General features: G+C 37.7%; 1 protein-coding gene across 3 annotated transcripts in view; it reads right to left on the minus strand.

The window, feature by feature from the left end:
* The window catches only part of Ino80 (INO80 complex subunit), a 150,342-nt gene that overhangs the window by 79,103 nt on the left and 54,312 nt on the right, over positions 1–16,927 (minus strand). For all 3 annotated transcript variants that reach the window (XM_005381275.2, XM_005381276.2, XM_013512574.1), the window contains 6 exons: positions 12,001–12,185; positions 11,588–11,757; positions 11,432–11,499; positions 9,034–9,192; positions 6,044–6,164; positions 4,725–4,939 (listed from right to left, as the gene is read on the minus strand). In XM_005381275.2, coding sequence (XP_005381332.1) covers positions 4,725–4,939; positions 6,044–6,164; positions 9,034–9,192; positions 11,432–11,499; positions 11,588–11,757; positions 12,001–12,143 — 876 coding nt within the window. In that variant the 5' untranslated portion in view covers positions 12,144–12,185. The remainder of the gene's footprint in view (positions 1–4,724; positions 4,940–6,043; positions 6,165–9,033; positions 9,193–11,431; positions 11,500–11,587; positions 11,758–12,000; positions 12,186–16,927) is intronic.

A 16,927-nucleotide genomic window follows, 5' to 3' on the forward strand; every position in this document is an offset into this window, starting at 1 on the left:
AAAGAGTCTTGTCCTCTTTCTCTTCCTCCTTTCTTACTGCTTTTGCTGACTTCCAATGCCATGAATGGCTGCCCTTCTGCCATGTGCTACCCTGACTTGGAACCAGCCAATAATAGGATGAAACCTGTACAAACTGTGAGCTATATAAATCTTTCCCCCTTAAAAAATAATAATAATAATAATAACCTAGTGTTGCAGTTGCCTTGAACAGAGTTTTCTGTATATTTTTGGAAAGAATCTAAGTTATTCTGTCCTGAAGGGACAGGAGAATGTTATCTATCCAAACCTGAACACTACCCTGATGAAAACATTGTTTCCAAGCATGGTGATACACACTTGTAATTCCACACTCTGGGATGCTGAGACAGGAGGATCACAAGTTCAAACCCAGCCCAGACAACTTAGCAAGGCCCTATCTCAAAATACATGCGCTGCTGAAGTAAGCATGTTCCTATCTCAAGATAAAAAATGAAAAAAAGGTAGGGATGTAACTCAAGTGCATGAAGGCCTATGTTCAATCCCTATCCTGCATGCCCCAACCATCACACATACACTTATTGCTTTCAAGGACCAATATGCAAAGCTGAGACCCCAAGGCCACCAGGTACAAGAATCATTGTAAGGTGAGGAAAGTAAACTGGCTTCCCAGTTTGGAATTCTACCCTAATTACAAACTTGGGTAAATCTCCTCCCACTATTACTGAAATTTTGCAACCATTTAAGCTTCATCTCTTCCAATAAAAAATCCCCAAGGCAGACCTAACACAAGATGACTCAGCAACCCAGAAGCTAGTCTGCAGCTCTTCTAAATTTTCCACTCTAGCTTAAAAGAAACAGGGGCTGGGGATTTAGCTCAGTGGCAAAGCACCTGCCTGGCAAGTGCAAGGTCATGAGTTCGGTTCCCGGTACCGGAGAAAAACCAAAAAAAAGAAACAAACAAACAAATAAGAATACTCTTAAAAAAGAAACCTGAGTTCCCATGAAAAAAAGAAGGGCAAAGCGAATGCAACATTACTCAGCTCTCTCCTTGGTGCTGAAGAAACTAGTTCAAAATTACAGAGCACTAGGGATTTTACCTCAGAGATAGAGTGCTTGGCTAACATGTGCAAGGCCCTGGCTTCAATCCCCAACACTATAAAAACAAAATACAGTTACACAGAGAATTCAAAGCCATCTATAATGTTCCTACCTCAGACTGCCTTCTTCAGGAAGAAGAGAATTTTTAGTCTTTACAAAAATTTTTTCTTATTTCAAAGTCAACAACCTCAAAATTCCCACTGAAAAGTTGTTCCTTATCATAAAATAGACATCATCTAAAATTTCTTTTTTTTTTGTTGGCTTCTGAGACAGGGTCTTGCTATATAGTTCAGGCTGGCCTTCAACCCACTATGTAGCTCAAGTTAGCCTTGAACTCAAGGCACTCCTCATGCCTCAGCCTCCCTCATGCTGTGATTGCAGGCAAGGGCCACCACAACTGGCTTAAAAGTTCTTCATCAGGTATGAAAGCAGGTTTTCCTGTAACTTTCCCAACAAGAGTGCTCATACATAAATTATTTCTCCAGAAATACTAACTGCTATATGAAAAAAAACCACAATTTTATAGTAGTGAAGTACTACCATACTAGGGGATCAAAGCTAGTATTATCAATATTGGGGTAGATATATTATGTGTCATTTGATATACCAAGAAGGATTTATCAGTCCTGTGATAATCCCGTCAAACTGTGAAAATGCAAAAGTCAAATCTGCAGAAATATGAGACAAACCGAACTTCAGACACATTCTACAAAATAACAGCTCTATTCTCTCCAAGAATAACAGTGTCACAGCAGATGAAGACTGAGGCATTATTTCAGATTAAAGAGCTATAACAACTAAATGCAACAAATAGTCCTAGATCTGATTTTTGACTGAACTGGGGTAGGACAGGAGGAAGAATTATAAAGGAATTGTTCAAAGCTGGGCATGGTGGCCCATACCTGAAATTCTGGCTATTTGGGCTGAGACAAGGGGATCACCAGTGTGAGGCCAGCCTGGCCAATTTAGGAATACTTTCTCAAAATTTGAATTTTTAAAATTTTTTCAATGGTAGAGTGCCTAGCATATAATATGAGGCCCTGGGTTCAGCCCCCAGTATTACTAATAAATAAGCAAGCAGACAAATAAAGATGAAAAATAAAAAGGAGTTATTGGGACCACCAATAAAATTTTAATATGGACTAAGAAACAGATAATAGCATTATACCACTGTTAAAGTTCCTAATATTTATAACATCAGTGTAAATGTATATAGAGAATTTCTTTTTTCTTAGAAAATACATTTAAGTATTTAGGAAAAAGTTTAGCATTAACCTTTAATTTAGGAAAAAAAAATTTTTTTCTTAGAAATTTCTTTTTTCTTTTCTTAGAATTTTCTTTTCTTTAGAATTTTCTTTTCTTAGAATTTCTTTTTTCTTAGAAAATACATTTAAGTATTTAGGAAAAAGTTTAGCATTAACCCTTAATTTAGGAAAAATTTTTATTTAGGAAAAAGTTTATCAAATTAACCCTAAACATGGTTGAGAAAAAAAAAATACGCATTTATATAATTAAAGCTAATGAAGTAAATAATTGCTAAGTAAGGAGAAAGCATGTAAATAACATTCTTATTCTTTTTTCTTTAAGGTACTGAAATTGAACTCAGGACCTCACAATTGCCAGGCAGGTGATACACCAGCCCCTTAAATTATTCTTGTCAAAAATTTTCAAATCTGGACCTCATGCTTGCCAAGCAGGCACCATGGACTCTGAATTAAATTTAGACTTACAGAAAAAGTACAAAAATAGTACAGAGTTCACTTACATCTCTTCCCTCGCTTCCCTAATTTTATTATTTTTTTTTTAACAAATGTAATGCTTTATTTTTATTTACTTATTTTTTTGGTCTTTTTGAGACAGGGTCTCACTATGCAGTTCAGACTGGTTTTGAACTCATTCTGTAGCCCAGACTGGCCTCGAACTTGAAGAGATCCTCTTGCCTCAGCCTCCCTAGTGCTGGGATTACAGGTATACACCACCATACCCAGCTGCTCCCCTAATTTTAACACCTTATATATATAATCACAGAACAATTAAGAAAAAGAAAGTAATAGTACAAGAGTATTACTACTATTATTCATTAATTCATCCATCCATCTATCCATCCTTGCTTTGAGACTGGCCTCGAACTTGCAGAGCTGGGGACTAAACCCAGGACCTTGAGAATGCTAAGCACTGCCACTGAACTGTATCTCAAGGCCCTTGGTATATTATTAACTAGTTACTGGTACTATTAACTGATACAATATTATTAACTAATTATTAACCATTCTCTATATACAATATTATTAACTAAGCTACAGGTCTTATGTCAACACTATCCTTTCATTATTCCAGGATCATTTACAAGATTCTACATTACAACTGGCTGATTTTCTCTGTAATCTTTTCATGTCAATATTTCCTAAATCTTTTTTCTTTATGTTGTTGATACTCTTAAAAAATATGACTCAGTTATATCCCCCAATTTGGGTTTTTCTGGTATTTTTTTTCAAGATTAAAATGAAGTTATACATTCTGCAAGAATGTCACAGAAACAATATGTTATTCTCAATGTCACATCAAGGAGCTTGTGGTGTCACAATTTTTTGCTTGATTTTTGAGACAGGGTCTTGCTATGTAGTTCAGGCTGGCCCTGAACTATGTAGCTGAGGCTGGCCTCAAACTTGCAGTGATCCTCCTGCCTGAGCCTCCTACGTGCTGAGATAATAGGTGTGCACCATCCACACCCAGAAATGTCACAATTTATAGGATTAAGTTATGATTATACTTGGTTAAGATATACAGGGCTGGGGCTATAGCTCCATGGTAAAGCACTAGCCTAGAACTAATAAGGTCCTGAGTTTGCTATCCAGCATTTTGTTTGTATTTGTCTTGATTTTTGTGACAGACTAGCCTTGAATTCAGTATGTAGCCCAAACTCACAGTATGGCCTCAAACTCACAGTGATTCTCGAGCCTCATCCTCCCAAGTGTCGGTACTACAGGTATGCGCTATCATGCTCAGAACTATATAGCACGTTAAGTCATTAAGTTGTACGTGCTAGACTCAATCTGGGAATCTTCCTCTCAGAAAGGCAGGATAGGGGCTGGGGATTTAGCTCAGCGGCACAGTGCCTGCTTGGCAAGCGCAAGGTCATGAGTTCCATCGCCAGTATCGAAGAAAAAAAAACCAGAAAGGCAGGATGATAGGCAGCCTCTACTACACCTGGCTTATCATCATCATCATCATCATCATCACATTATTAAAATAAAAGGTAGCCTATGTGCTCTGTGAGAGGAACAGAAATTCAGAAGGTGAGGTTATTCATTAATTTGCTCTTTCAGTAAGCCTGAAGCTTAAGCACTAAGCACCAAGCTCACTGCTCTTTGTCCATGAGCTCCCAGCATACGGGAATTTTTAAACTCTGCCTCTGCTTTTTGTGTATTTTTTTTTCTTTTAAATGTAACCACTGTCTTGTGAATTCTGACCAAATTTTAGAAAAAAGTTAACTGAAAACAGCACTACTCAGCAATGTCTAATTCAACAGATTAGTTTCCTTTCTGACCTCTGTCATGGATGCAGCTGTCACAGCCTCTTCCCCACGGACAGTGGGGAAAGAAAACATTCTCCCGCCCCACTGGCTGGCAGGCATCTGCAGTCCTTACCTTTGGCAGCTCCTTTTTCACAATGCTGAGCCAAACTTTCCTGCGGCGAGCATTGAGCTGCTCAATGGATAAGTGCTTCTTCTTGGTACCAGGGGGAGGTGCATCATGAGAAAACTTGGCAAAAACTTTGGCCTGGTGGTGGTGACGACGAGGGGATTCTTCAGAGGAAAGCTCTTCATCTCTTCGTCTTTTTTTCTTCACCTTTTTTAACTTAGCTGCAAAGGAAACAGATGCTCACAGGTTGTATCTCTTCCCTTACACAGGAGAGAGCCACAGAACATCTTCATTGCTTTAAGAAAACTGTAGTTGCTTTCCTCATGCTACCTCAAGCTGCCACTCTCTGTCTCCCTTTATCTATTCAAGCCTGTAAGTATTCCCAGAGAAAGATCTCATTAACTTGGAAAAGAACACTGGATACTCCCCGCCTACATCAAAGAGAAAATACAGGATAAAACCCAAGACCGAAATTTCTGTTGAACTCAACACTAGCAAAGGAGGTTTACAAAACATTACTGTGCTCAAGTAATAGTCAAAAGGAAGGAAACTTAACTTCTACGTGGTAGCAGTGTAAGGTAGCTAAAGGAAAGGGGCAGGAGAAAAAAACCCATAGGTAGATATGACACAAAAATTAGTGAGAGGAAAAAAAAAATCATACATAGAACAAAAATTAAGTCAGTTTGAGAGGAGTGGAGGATGAGAAAATGCAGAATTTAAAAAGGATGGGGTGGGGGAGAGGAAACAAGAAGAGGCTTTCTGAGTAAAATTTGTACCTTCAAGGGAACAAAATCTGCAGTACAGAGATAGTTTAAAACTTTCCCTTCCTCTTTCCTCCCCGGTTTCCAACTGCTTAGAGCTCAGTAAGGAAGGAAGGACACTTCCTGACAAATACACAAACACTAGAAGACCACCAGGAGGTATCTATTTAAATCACCTCATCAACAACTGTAACTTATTCCAAACACTTTAAGGTTACTCTTCCTATTTCCCTATACAGAACCACCTGTTCCCCATCCCAGAACATTGTCAACACTGGGAGAGAATTTAAAAGTAAAAAGGAATAAACTATTGGCCTAACTTTTGGCTAGGAATCTGTAGTTCTTAAATCTTTCTAATTATGTGAAAGACCATAAACCAAATATGAAAAAAGGCTAACAATACTACTAATTAAAAAGGAGAGTCTAGGACTGTTCAGATTAAGCAAATTTCTACTAATTATTGTTATATTGTATACTATGTCTAAAATCCAAAAGCACCAGCAGACCACACAAAATTCTGAAACTAAGAATGAATAAATGTGAAAGGTAGTTCAGCAAACTAACCTTTAAGCTTCTTGTCCTCTTTGAATTTCTTTTTTCTGGGTCCAAGTAAGTGCCGCTGCTGCTCATAGAAGGGATCATATGTTGAGAGCAGGCCTGCACTGTAGTACTGGTATTGCTGTAACTGAAGAAGGCGAAGACTGATGGGCTTATATTTTATAGCAAAGTCTTCAAATCCTATTTACTACAGAATGCTAAACCAAAGGAAATTGCAGGGGCTGGGGATTTAGCTCAGCCGCAAAAGCGCCTGCCTGGCAAGCGCAAGGTCGTGAGTTCGGTTCCCGGTACCAGAGAAAAACCAAAAAAAAAAAAAAAAACCCAAAAAAAACAAAGGAAATTACAGCTCTTAAATATTCTTCCCAATAGAGACCAACAGGAATTTAATACATCAAAAAATGTCCTTAACTTCAAAGTAAAATAGGTTCAACTGCTAGGCAAAAGACAGGCTACTAGAAAAACTTAGGAAAAACTTTCCAGCTTCTGAATCTTTGCCAGAGCATTTACCTATTCCTCACATACATTTGAGATGAAATTAATTCCCTACAAAAAGGTCTCCCCCTGGAAATTAATCAACAAGAAATGAAGCATATTTCCATTACCAATTGATCCATAGACTCACTAGGTTCCTGAGACTTGCTACCATTTACTCACCAGTAATCCCAATTCTCCAATCTTTCAAGACTTTCTTCTTCATCTTCCACTAAGAGAGGCTGCCATTATTAGGAGTGGCACCTGTGTTGTCAGAATTCTAATATATGAGTAACTTTTTCCATCTAGGAAGCACTAAATCCTTTCAAACATTTAAACTGACCCACCACTTATTACTAATGTATAAATATGAAAATAATTAAAATCAAGTAGCTGTGTGTGGTGGTGCACACCTGTAATCCCAGCACCTGGGGGGCTGAGTCAGGACAATTGTGGCAAGTTCGAAGCCAGCTGGGACTACCTAGTGTGTTCAAGGCCAGCCTGAACTACAGAGCAAGACCTTGTCTCGGGGCGGGGCGTGGAGGGGCGGGGGATCACATAGACCTTGTTCCTTGGTCACAGCCAACCAAGTTGTCTAAGGACTGAAACTAGAATGGAAGAGTAACATGGAGAACTATTATAAGGTCAAGAGTCAAAATTAAACCATTATCTTATTATATAATAGAAGCCTATAAAGTTTCTTACATGTATCTTTTACTTCAGTTTTTAAAATGAGCAAGTATCTGAAGTGCCCAATGCCTTAGATCTAGACTTTAAGAAGAAATATGGCCAGGTGTGGTGAAGCATGCCTGCAATCTCAGCATTTTGGGAGGCTAAGGCAGGAGGATCACAAATTCAAGTCAAGCCTAGGTAACTTGGTGAGAATATGTGTCAAAAATTTAAAAAAGGGTTGAGACCCTGTCTCAAAAAAATAAATAAAAAGGGTGGTGGATGGAGCTCAGTGCAAAGGCCCTGAGTTCAATCCTCAGCACCACAAAAAGGGTGGGGGGAAGCAAATATTTGCAATATCAAGTGCCTCAGCACTACGCTTTAAGAAGAGACATGACCAAGTGAGGTGGCACATAATCCTAGCACTCAGGAGACTGAGGCAGGAGGATGACACTTCAAAGTCAACCTGAGCTACATAGGGAATTCAAGGCCAGCCTAGATCACACAATAAGAACCTGTCTCAAAAACCAAATCTACCCAGACATGGTGGGTACATTCCTATAACCCCAGAACTCAGGAGGCTGAGAGGCCAAAGGACCACTGAGACCCTGTCCCCCCAACAAAAGCCAAACCTAAACAAACAAAACAAAGAAACACTATCAAAATTGTCAGATATTCTACTGTTTCTCAATTCTACAAGCTTATATGTTTCAGCATATTATTCAAACCTCTCTGAATTCCTGCCTGGCAAGTGCAAGGTCGTGAGTTCGGTTCCCGGTACCAGAGAAAAACCAAAAAAAAAAAAAAAAAAAAAAACCTCTCTGAATTAAGTTTAGACCTTCAGAAATTGCTGGAGAATTGTTAACTTTTAAATATGCTATTATTCACCATGTCCAATGAGCTACATTTCTGGTAAAAATCAGAAAGCTTTGGTAACAGTGTTCAATTAGTTGTCACTCAGAACTACTACCACTGTAGGGTTGGGAATGTAGAAGCAAAGGAATTTTTGTAAGATAGTACTTCCAAAGACCAAATACATTAATAAGCACTCCCTGGCATTTACATTTTGACAGGTCAAAAGGTTAAACATGGAGTTACTACATTACCCAATATATAACCAAGAGAAATGAAAACATACATTCATACAAAAACTTGCACACATATCTTCATAGCAGTACTGCCAAAAAGTAGAAATAACTCAATCAGTTCATCAAAGATAAATAAAATATGGTATAAATATAATATTTGGCAATAAAAAGGAATGAAATACAAATAATGCTACAACACTGATGAACCTTGTTACACTAAGCAAGAGAAGCTAGACACACAGGATCACACATTGCATGATTCCATTTGTATGAAATATCTGGAATGAGCACATTTATGGAAAAAAAAAGATGGACTGCCTGACAATAGGGGAGAAGAAGAGAATGATGGCCAACAGTTTAGGGATATGAAGTTGCTTTCTAGTGATGAAAATGTTATACAGTTGAGAGAAGGATAACAATAACACAACTGTAAAAATGCTAAAATCAACATACAACAGACTGGATTTTTGTTATACACGTTTTATCAATAAAGCTGTGAAGAGCTGGGTGTGGTAGCACACATACATAAACACACAGGCGATGCCAGTAACCCCAGCACTCAGGAGGCTAAGATAGGAAGATCACTGCAAGTACTGCTCAAGTTCGAGGCCAGCACTGGCTAGCTACGTAGTGAGTTCAAGGTGAGCCATGAACTACGTGATCAGACCATTTCAAAACAAATAAAGCTGTTAACAACTACCACCACTACAAACCAGAAAAGGGGGGATACCCAGCATGAAGGTCTGAGCTTTCTCTTGAGATTCTCACCTCCTTGTCTTTACTATACTTATTTTGATGAAGCTTCTTATATTTGTGTAGTCGAAGCATGTTGTGAAGTTCTTCTCTGCTGAGATTGAGTTCTTCTTCTTCATCATCATCTTCACTCTGAGAATCTGCTTCACTAGACTCATCACTAAGAAGAATGCTCTGAAAGGGGTAAAAATGGAAACACAACTTTGGGTGAGAAGCAATTTCATATATTATCCAAGCATTTTTTTCCTGACACTAAAAGACCAAAACGGAAAAACAAAAAAATAAACAACCCAAAAAAAACAAACCCACAAAGACCAAAATGGCTGGAGGACAATCATTTCAGGTTCCTTATGCTACTCTTTATCTACTCAACTGAAAAACAAAAGGATGTAATTAAACCCAACAGGAACAAGGCCCCATTGGACAAAGTACTTACACTACACATAAGATATTCAAACTAAATGTCAAGGAGAACAAAACAATACACAGACACATACACGCACATAGGGTTTTTAAAATATTTTTTTTTTTAAAAATCAAGCTGGGGTGGCTAAAAAGACAGAAATAATCTAAATATCCGTTAATTGCCAAATGGATAAATAAAATGGTATGAAGTATTAGTATGGGCCACAGCATAAAAGAACCTTGAAAACATGATGCTAAGTGTAGGCCAATCACAATAGCTCACATATTATATGATTCAATTTAGTTGAAATTAGCCAGGTGTGGTGGCACACCTGTTATCCTAGCACTTGAGAAGCCGAGGTAGGATTGCTGTGAGTTCGAAGCCTGCCTGAGCAATCGAGGCCTGCCTGAGCTACATAATTCAAGCCAGCCTAACCTACACAGCAAGACCTTGTCTCAAAACAAAAGAACAAAATATTACTTAAAATATTCAAAACACACAAATCAAGAATCAGAAAGCAGATTGGTGGCTTCCGGGGACTAGTGGAACTACAGAATGGGAAAAGGGTCTAATGACCGTAGGGGTTCTTTTTAGAATGATGGAATGTTCTGAAACTAGATATAACAACTTTGTGATTATACTAAAAACTGCTAAACTGTACACTTTAAAAGGCTGAACTTTATTTTGAACTATATCTCAATTTTTAAAACCGTGATAGCTAAGTGTAAAGATTTCTGTATTCCTATATTCCCAACAGCCAAAACAATTTCTAATATGGAGAAAATCAGACCATTTGCGTATGAGCCTTTCAAAAGACATAGTGGTAATGATAAAAGATTTAAGTTTCTTTGAGCTATGCACAGGAAAAGTATGAAACAGTGGATCGATAGATCTATCTATCTCTATCTATCTATTTTGGTGCTGGGGATTAAACCCATAATCTCCTTCATGCTGACAAGTTTTAACAGAAGAAATGCTACTCCATTTGTAAGCCAAAAGGCTTATAACTCTGATTAAAGTACAACACAAATTCCATAACATTGTCTAAGGCCCTATGTGATCAGACTCTAGTCTCATCTCAACCACTGCCCTCATTCACTGTGCTCCAGCCACCCTAGCCTTCCTTTTCCAAATGTATTGTTACTTCTTTTCTCATGACTTTACAATTATTTCTTCTGACTATAATGGTCTTACTTAGACCTCCAAATGGCTCTGACTATTCAGAAATCAGGTAAAATACTACCTTTTTTTAAAATTAAGTTTACAACTAAGGTACAATTTAGATATACACAATGATCACAATCCTCATAGGGAATCTGTACCTGTGCATGATATATCTTACTTCCTCTTTTTTCCCATTTCCCTACCCTCTCTGCAACCCCTCTTCCTCTCCTTATTTACAAAGCTTTGTTTCCATTTGATATGCTACCTTTTAAAATAAGGCACATTTATTTACTGGTTTACAGACTTAGTGCCTCCCTCATTTAGATTATAAGCAAGAATAAATGAACAACTCAGTGACTGATGGAAAGTAAATTAATATTCCTGACAACAAAGTGAGTCAATGAGGGCAGAGATCTTATCTGATCAATTTTTGTACTCACTCACTCCTCACAGATGCTTTATATTACATAAATGTTTGCTAAAGTGACTTCACTGGATCTTCAAAAATCCACATCCAGGCCAGGAGCAGGTGCACATGCCTGTGCACATGCTACTCAGGAGTCTAAAGCAACAGAATGGCAAGTATAAGGCCAGCCTGTGCAACTCAGCAAGACCTTGTCTCAAAATAAAAAGTGAAAAGGGCTGAGGATATAGTTTAGTGTGAAAAGTCTGGGTTCAATCCTTAGCGTTACAAAAAATAAAGAAATGAAAAACCCAAACACCCATGTTCTGTATAAATGAAGTCTATCTGGAAAATCTTTGGCATTTTGTCAAAATGTGTTGATAACTTTCCCTAACTTTAGTAAACTGTTTAGATTATAAACATTCTGCCTTATCTCTTACCTTTAGCCACTTTCTGCTTTTCTTCAACTTAGAGAAGTTATATAAATTTCCCTTGTCAGATTTTGATTCTGTATAAAGAAACATAAAGAAAAAAATGAAAGAATGACTGTCCCAAGAGAAAGGATAGTTCGAAGAGGAATCTCATGCCACACTGACCTGACTGCAGAACTCCATTGAGTGAATATGGGTTTAACATTCCAGAATTGCTTGCTCCAGAAGTTTCACCAAGCAATGAATTTGGAGGCTCTTCCTTTACTTGTATTAAGGGATCCCCAGACTGGGGCAATAAAGGATTACTGTCATCCAGTCCATCTTCACTGTCATCGCTATAAATTGCAGAACAGTGAAATCATACATTATGGCAATATATTATAAGTTAATGTCAGTAGACCTGGACACTTTACAGAAGAAATTTATGTTTTGAAAAAAAAGTGGCTGTGCATTACTTGAAAGAAGAAAATAGAAACTATCAAACAGTAAAAATTATAAAATACTTAACCAAAACCTGCAGAGATCATGGGAATCAGAAATGTGCCAAAACATTATACTGCAAAGATAGAACACCACACCTAGAAATGCTCCTGTTGAAAATGGCTGATGTTTGTCGCAGGAAATGGTCCAACCGGAGGGCCCGCTCCAGGTACTGAAGATAGAGGGGCTTTGCCAGCTCACTGCAGCCGCCATCGTCCCCGGCATCCAGCTCCGAGGCCATAGAACAAATCTGTCTTCATGCACAAGCACTCCAACTGCACGGCTGTCGAATGGAAATAAGTAGTGAAAAATGTACTTATCCTCCCTTTCTCTTGCCTGCTTCCTCTCAATATGAACAGAAATCAGATCTTGTAGAATGCAAGACAATGAAAGACAACAAACTGTATAAAGATCATGATAAAGCTCATTAGACACTGCCTCCCAATGCAAAGGCAGATATTAAAGATGAAGAATATCAAAATACAGACATTGTCATTGCAATGGAAACTCATACTTTAAAAAAAAATAGTACCTTAGAATGCACACCAGGGGCTGGGGATTTAGCTCAGCGGCAAAAGCGCCTGCCTGGCAAGCGCGAGGTCGTGAGTTCGGTTCCCGGTACCAGAGAAAAACCAAAAAAAAAAAAAAAAAAAAAAAAAAAAAAAAATAGAATGCATACCCATGTCCCCTTCTCCCAACAATGAACAATTACTAACAAACACTATGAAAAAATAGCTATCCAAATCTATACCACATGCTCACTGATGTACAACTCAGAGAGGAAAAGAATATGGGAGCACTTCTCACCATTACCTTTAAAACAGCAGCTTCTTTCTTCAATCTGTAAATATGTTCCTATGTATTTGTGAGGCATCCTATTTACAGGGAAATAGGTATATTGGCAGAGTATTTTACAATTCCTTGTAAAATGCCATTGTGAATAAAATTTTAAAATGATTTAGAAAATTTAGCTATGTGTATTGGCACATGCCTGTAATCTTAGCACTTGGCAGGCTGATAACCACAAGTATGAGGCCAGCCTAGGCTACACAGTGCAAACCTGTGTCTCAAAAACCAAAACTGAAACACAACAAAATTTAGAAATTGGAGCAAAGAGAATAAAAGTAAGTGAAAGACATAGGTAGGGTCTGAGCATCTATTTGCCACTTTCCTTTGCTAAAGACAATGTTAGAAACTTAATGTCCTCACTACAGAAACAGTGGGTGTGACAACTTTCCCCAACTGTCTTTTACATAATACCTTCTATCTCTTTGAAAAAATTTTATGGGTACATTTTAGATGTACATAATGATAACATTCATCATAGGGAATTTGTACCTGCACATGATATATCTTTTCTTCTCTTCCCCCCCCATCCCTCTCCCCTCCCTTCATCTTCCCCTCCTTATTTACAGAAGTTTTCTTTCCATTTTAGCATCTTCTGCCTTTAAAGACTTATGGGGTTAAATCAGGATTAAATAATGAAACACCTCAGAGTGATTAACCACCATCTGACACACAGTGAATACTCAAAAAACTATGAATTATTTCTTTTTTGAGAGAGTCTCACTACGCAGTTCAGGATGGCCTTGAGTTCACTATGTAGCCCAGGCTGGCCTCAAACTCACAGTGATCCTCCTGCCTCAGCCTCCAAGTACTAGGATTACAGGCGTGCATCATGATGCATGGCATAAATTATTTCTTAAAAGGTCCCAATCTAACAAACTAAGTACAGACTGAACATCCTTAATCTGAAAATCTGAAATACAAAATGCTCTGCAAGTTTTTAAGCATCTCTTTCAGATTTCAGGGCTTTTTAGGTTAGGGTTACAAAACCAGTTAAGTCTATGTAAATATTTTGAAACTCAAAAAACCACTGAAATCTAAAACACTTCTGGTCACAGCATTTCAGATAAGAGATTTTCAACCTGTAATACGCTTTAAAGGAAATCATAGCATCTTTATCCTGTGTTATCTTCTCTTTATTGTAATTTTTTAAAGCTTTCTAATATAATCTTTCTACTTAAGAGAATGTTAAAATTTTTCCCTCAGTTGATTTTTCCCTCAGTTGAACTACAGATTTAAGATAATCCCTGGCAAAATTCCAATGAAACTTTTTTTGACAAAACCTGACAAACTGATTCTTAAATTTATGTGCAAACACAATGTACTCAGAATAGCAAAAATAATTAGGCAAGTTCTATGGGCAGGATAGCCTTTTCAACAAACTGTGCTGATAGAGTATCTGCAGGCAAAAAGCTGAATGTAAAATCTTATACTTCATACTACGCAATTAAATTAAAGCAATTAAATTAAAATGGATCAGAGTCCTAGGTGCAAAACCTAAAACTATAATTAGAAATAACAGGAGAAAAATATTCATGACTGAACATGGTTAAGCAAAAAATTCTGAGACATCGAAACACACTCCCTGGAAGAAAATATTCATAAATTAGACCATCAAAATACAAGCTTTTAGTGGGCATCGTGGTGCATGCCTGTAATCCCAGCACTCTGGGAGGCTTAAGCAGGAGGATTATAAGTTTGAGCCCACTGTAAGCAATTAGCAACCTTGCAAGATGTTGTCTCAAATTTTAAAAATACAAGAAAGAGGAGGATATAGCTCAGTATAAAGGCTGTGGCTTCGGTTCTCAGTAAAGACACATACACACAAACACACACACACAGAAACAAAATTTAAGTTTTATATCTCAAAAGATACTGTTAAGATAATGAACATAGGGGCTGGGGATTTAGCTCAGCGGCAAAGCGCCTGCCTGGCAAGCGCAAGGTCGTGAGTTCAGTTCCCGGTACCGGAGAAAAACCAAAAAAAAAAAAAAAAAAAACCAAGATAATGAACATAAGACTAGCAGAAAATACAAATCACCTGCCTTGTATGAAAGTGACATAAATACCTCAAAACTCAGTAAGACAACCCAATAAAAATGGGCAAAAGGTTCTGACCAGACATTTCACTGAAGAAAATATAAAAATGGCTAACAGACACATGTAATGACATTCAACATCAATGAATAGAAGTTAAAATCACAGCAAGATGCCATTTTACTCAATTAAATGGCTATAATAAAAGACAGCCAGGCATGGTGGCTACTCATGAGTGCAAGTAGGACTCTAGCCTGGGCAACTCAATAAAGCCCAATTTCAAAATAAAATGTATAAAGGTCTAAGAATGTATCTCAATAGCAGAGCACTTACCTGATATGTGCAAAGCTGGGGGTTTGATGCCCAGTACAGGAAAAAAAAAAAAAAAAGAAGGAAAGAACGAAGAGAGAGAGTGAGGCAGAAAGGCAGTCTGTTCATCTTGGAAAGGATGTATAGAAACCACAACCATCTTAGCCAGGTGGCACACACCTGCAATTGTTAGAGCCCACCTTAGGCAACTTAGCAAGAACTTTTCTCAATATAAAAAATAAGAAAGGGGCTGGCATGTAGCTCAATATAAAGCCCTGCGTTCAATCGCCAGCACAGATAACAAGGGAAAAAAGAAACCAAAACCCTCAGCAAGGCTTGGCAGCACACGTCTGTAATCCTAGCAGCAGGAGCCTGGGGCAGAAGATCTTGAGCTTGAGGCCAGCCTGCACTACATAGTGAGACCTGACTCAAAAAAATTTTAAAAAGAGAAAGGAGAGAGGGAGGAAGGAGGGAGGGAAAGAGGGAGGCAGGCAGAAACAAGAGACTGAGACAGACAAAGAGACTGGAACCCTCATACATTGCCAAGAAAAACACTGTTATTGTCACTGTGGAAACATGTAACAGTACTTGAAAGCTCAATACAAATTTATCATATAGACCAGCACTTCTTCCTACTAATCTCAAGAGAAAACACAGACAGACACACACACACACACACTTCTAGTCAATCCTATTATGTGAACATTCGTAACTATTTTTCATAATACTAAAAGTTAAAAAAAATCCAAGGGGCTGGGGATTTAGCTCAGCGGCAAAAGCACCTGCCTGGCAAGTGCAAGGTTGTGAGTTCGGTTCCCGGTACCAGAGAAAAACCAAAACCAAAAAAAAAAAAATCCAAATGTCCATCAAGTGATGAACACATAAACAAAAAGGAACAAACTAATGGGTCACAGCACTGCACACCTGCAATCCCAGCTACTTAAGAGGCTGAGGCAGAAAGATAGCAAGCTGGAATCCAGCCTGGGCAATTTACTGAGATCCCATCTCAAACTAAAATTTTTAAATAGGGGTAGAGAAGTAGTTCAGTGGCAGAGCATTTGCCTAGCATTTACGAGGTCTTGGGTTCAATCCCCAGTACTGCAAAAAAAAAAAAAAAAAAAGAATTATTGATATTTGCAATGTGAATGAACCTCAAAAACATTATGAAGCCAGATATAAAAACTACATTTTGTGTAATTACATTTATTTGAACTATTCAGAAAAGGAAACTAAAGAAAAAAAGAAAAAAACTATAGAGGCATCAGATTAGTGGTGGGCTGGGAGCAAAAGGGGAACTGACTTGTAAGGTACAAGTCATTTGGGGAGGATCAAAAATGTTTTCAAACCACAATGTATAAATCCACAAAACATCACTGAATTCTTCATTTGTTCATTTATTTACTTATTTAAATGGCTCTGTGAGTGAGGATCTCACTATGTAGCCCAGACTGGATTTGAACACATGGCGATTCCCCTACCTCAGCCTCTCAAGTGCTGGTACTGCATATGTGCACCACAATGCCCAGCTTGAATTCTACATTTACATGAGTAAATTTCATGATGTGTAAGTAACTGATATTCATAACATGAAAAAGAAAAAACACTAGTAATTTCTATTGCTTTATTGAAAGGAACAGCTGATATTTAATTGTTTGATCAATCTTTTTTTATTTTCTTTTTTTTTATTTTAAAGAGTAAAACAAGGATAACATAGTAATAAGGGGGACTTAGCATATTACAGACAAAATGGTAGGAAATTATCAATGGTTATCGTTTTACATATTATTATCTACAAAATAGTTTCTCAGGAAAACAAATAGACAAATAATAGTG

Source organism: Chinchilla lanigera, unplaced genomic scaffold (genome assembly GCF_000276665.1).
Source record: "Chinchilla lanigera isolate Chin_1 unplaced genomic scaffold, ChiLan1.0 scaffold00015, whole genome shotgun sequence".
In the NCBI taxonomy this organism is placed as follows: domain Eukaryota; kingdom Metazoa; phylum Chordata; class Mammalia; order Rodentia; family Chinchillidae; genus Chinchilla; species Chinchilla lanigera.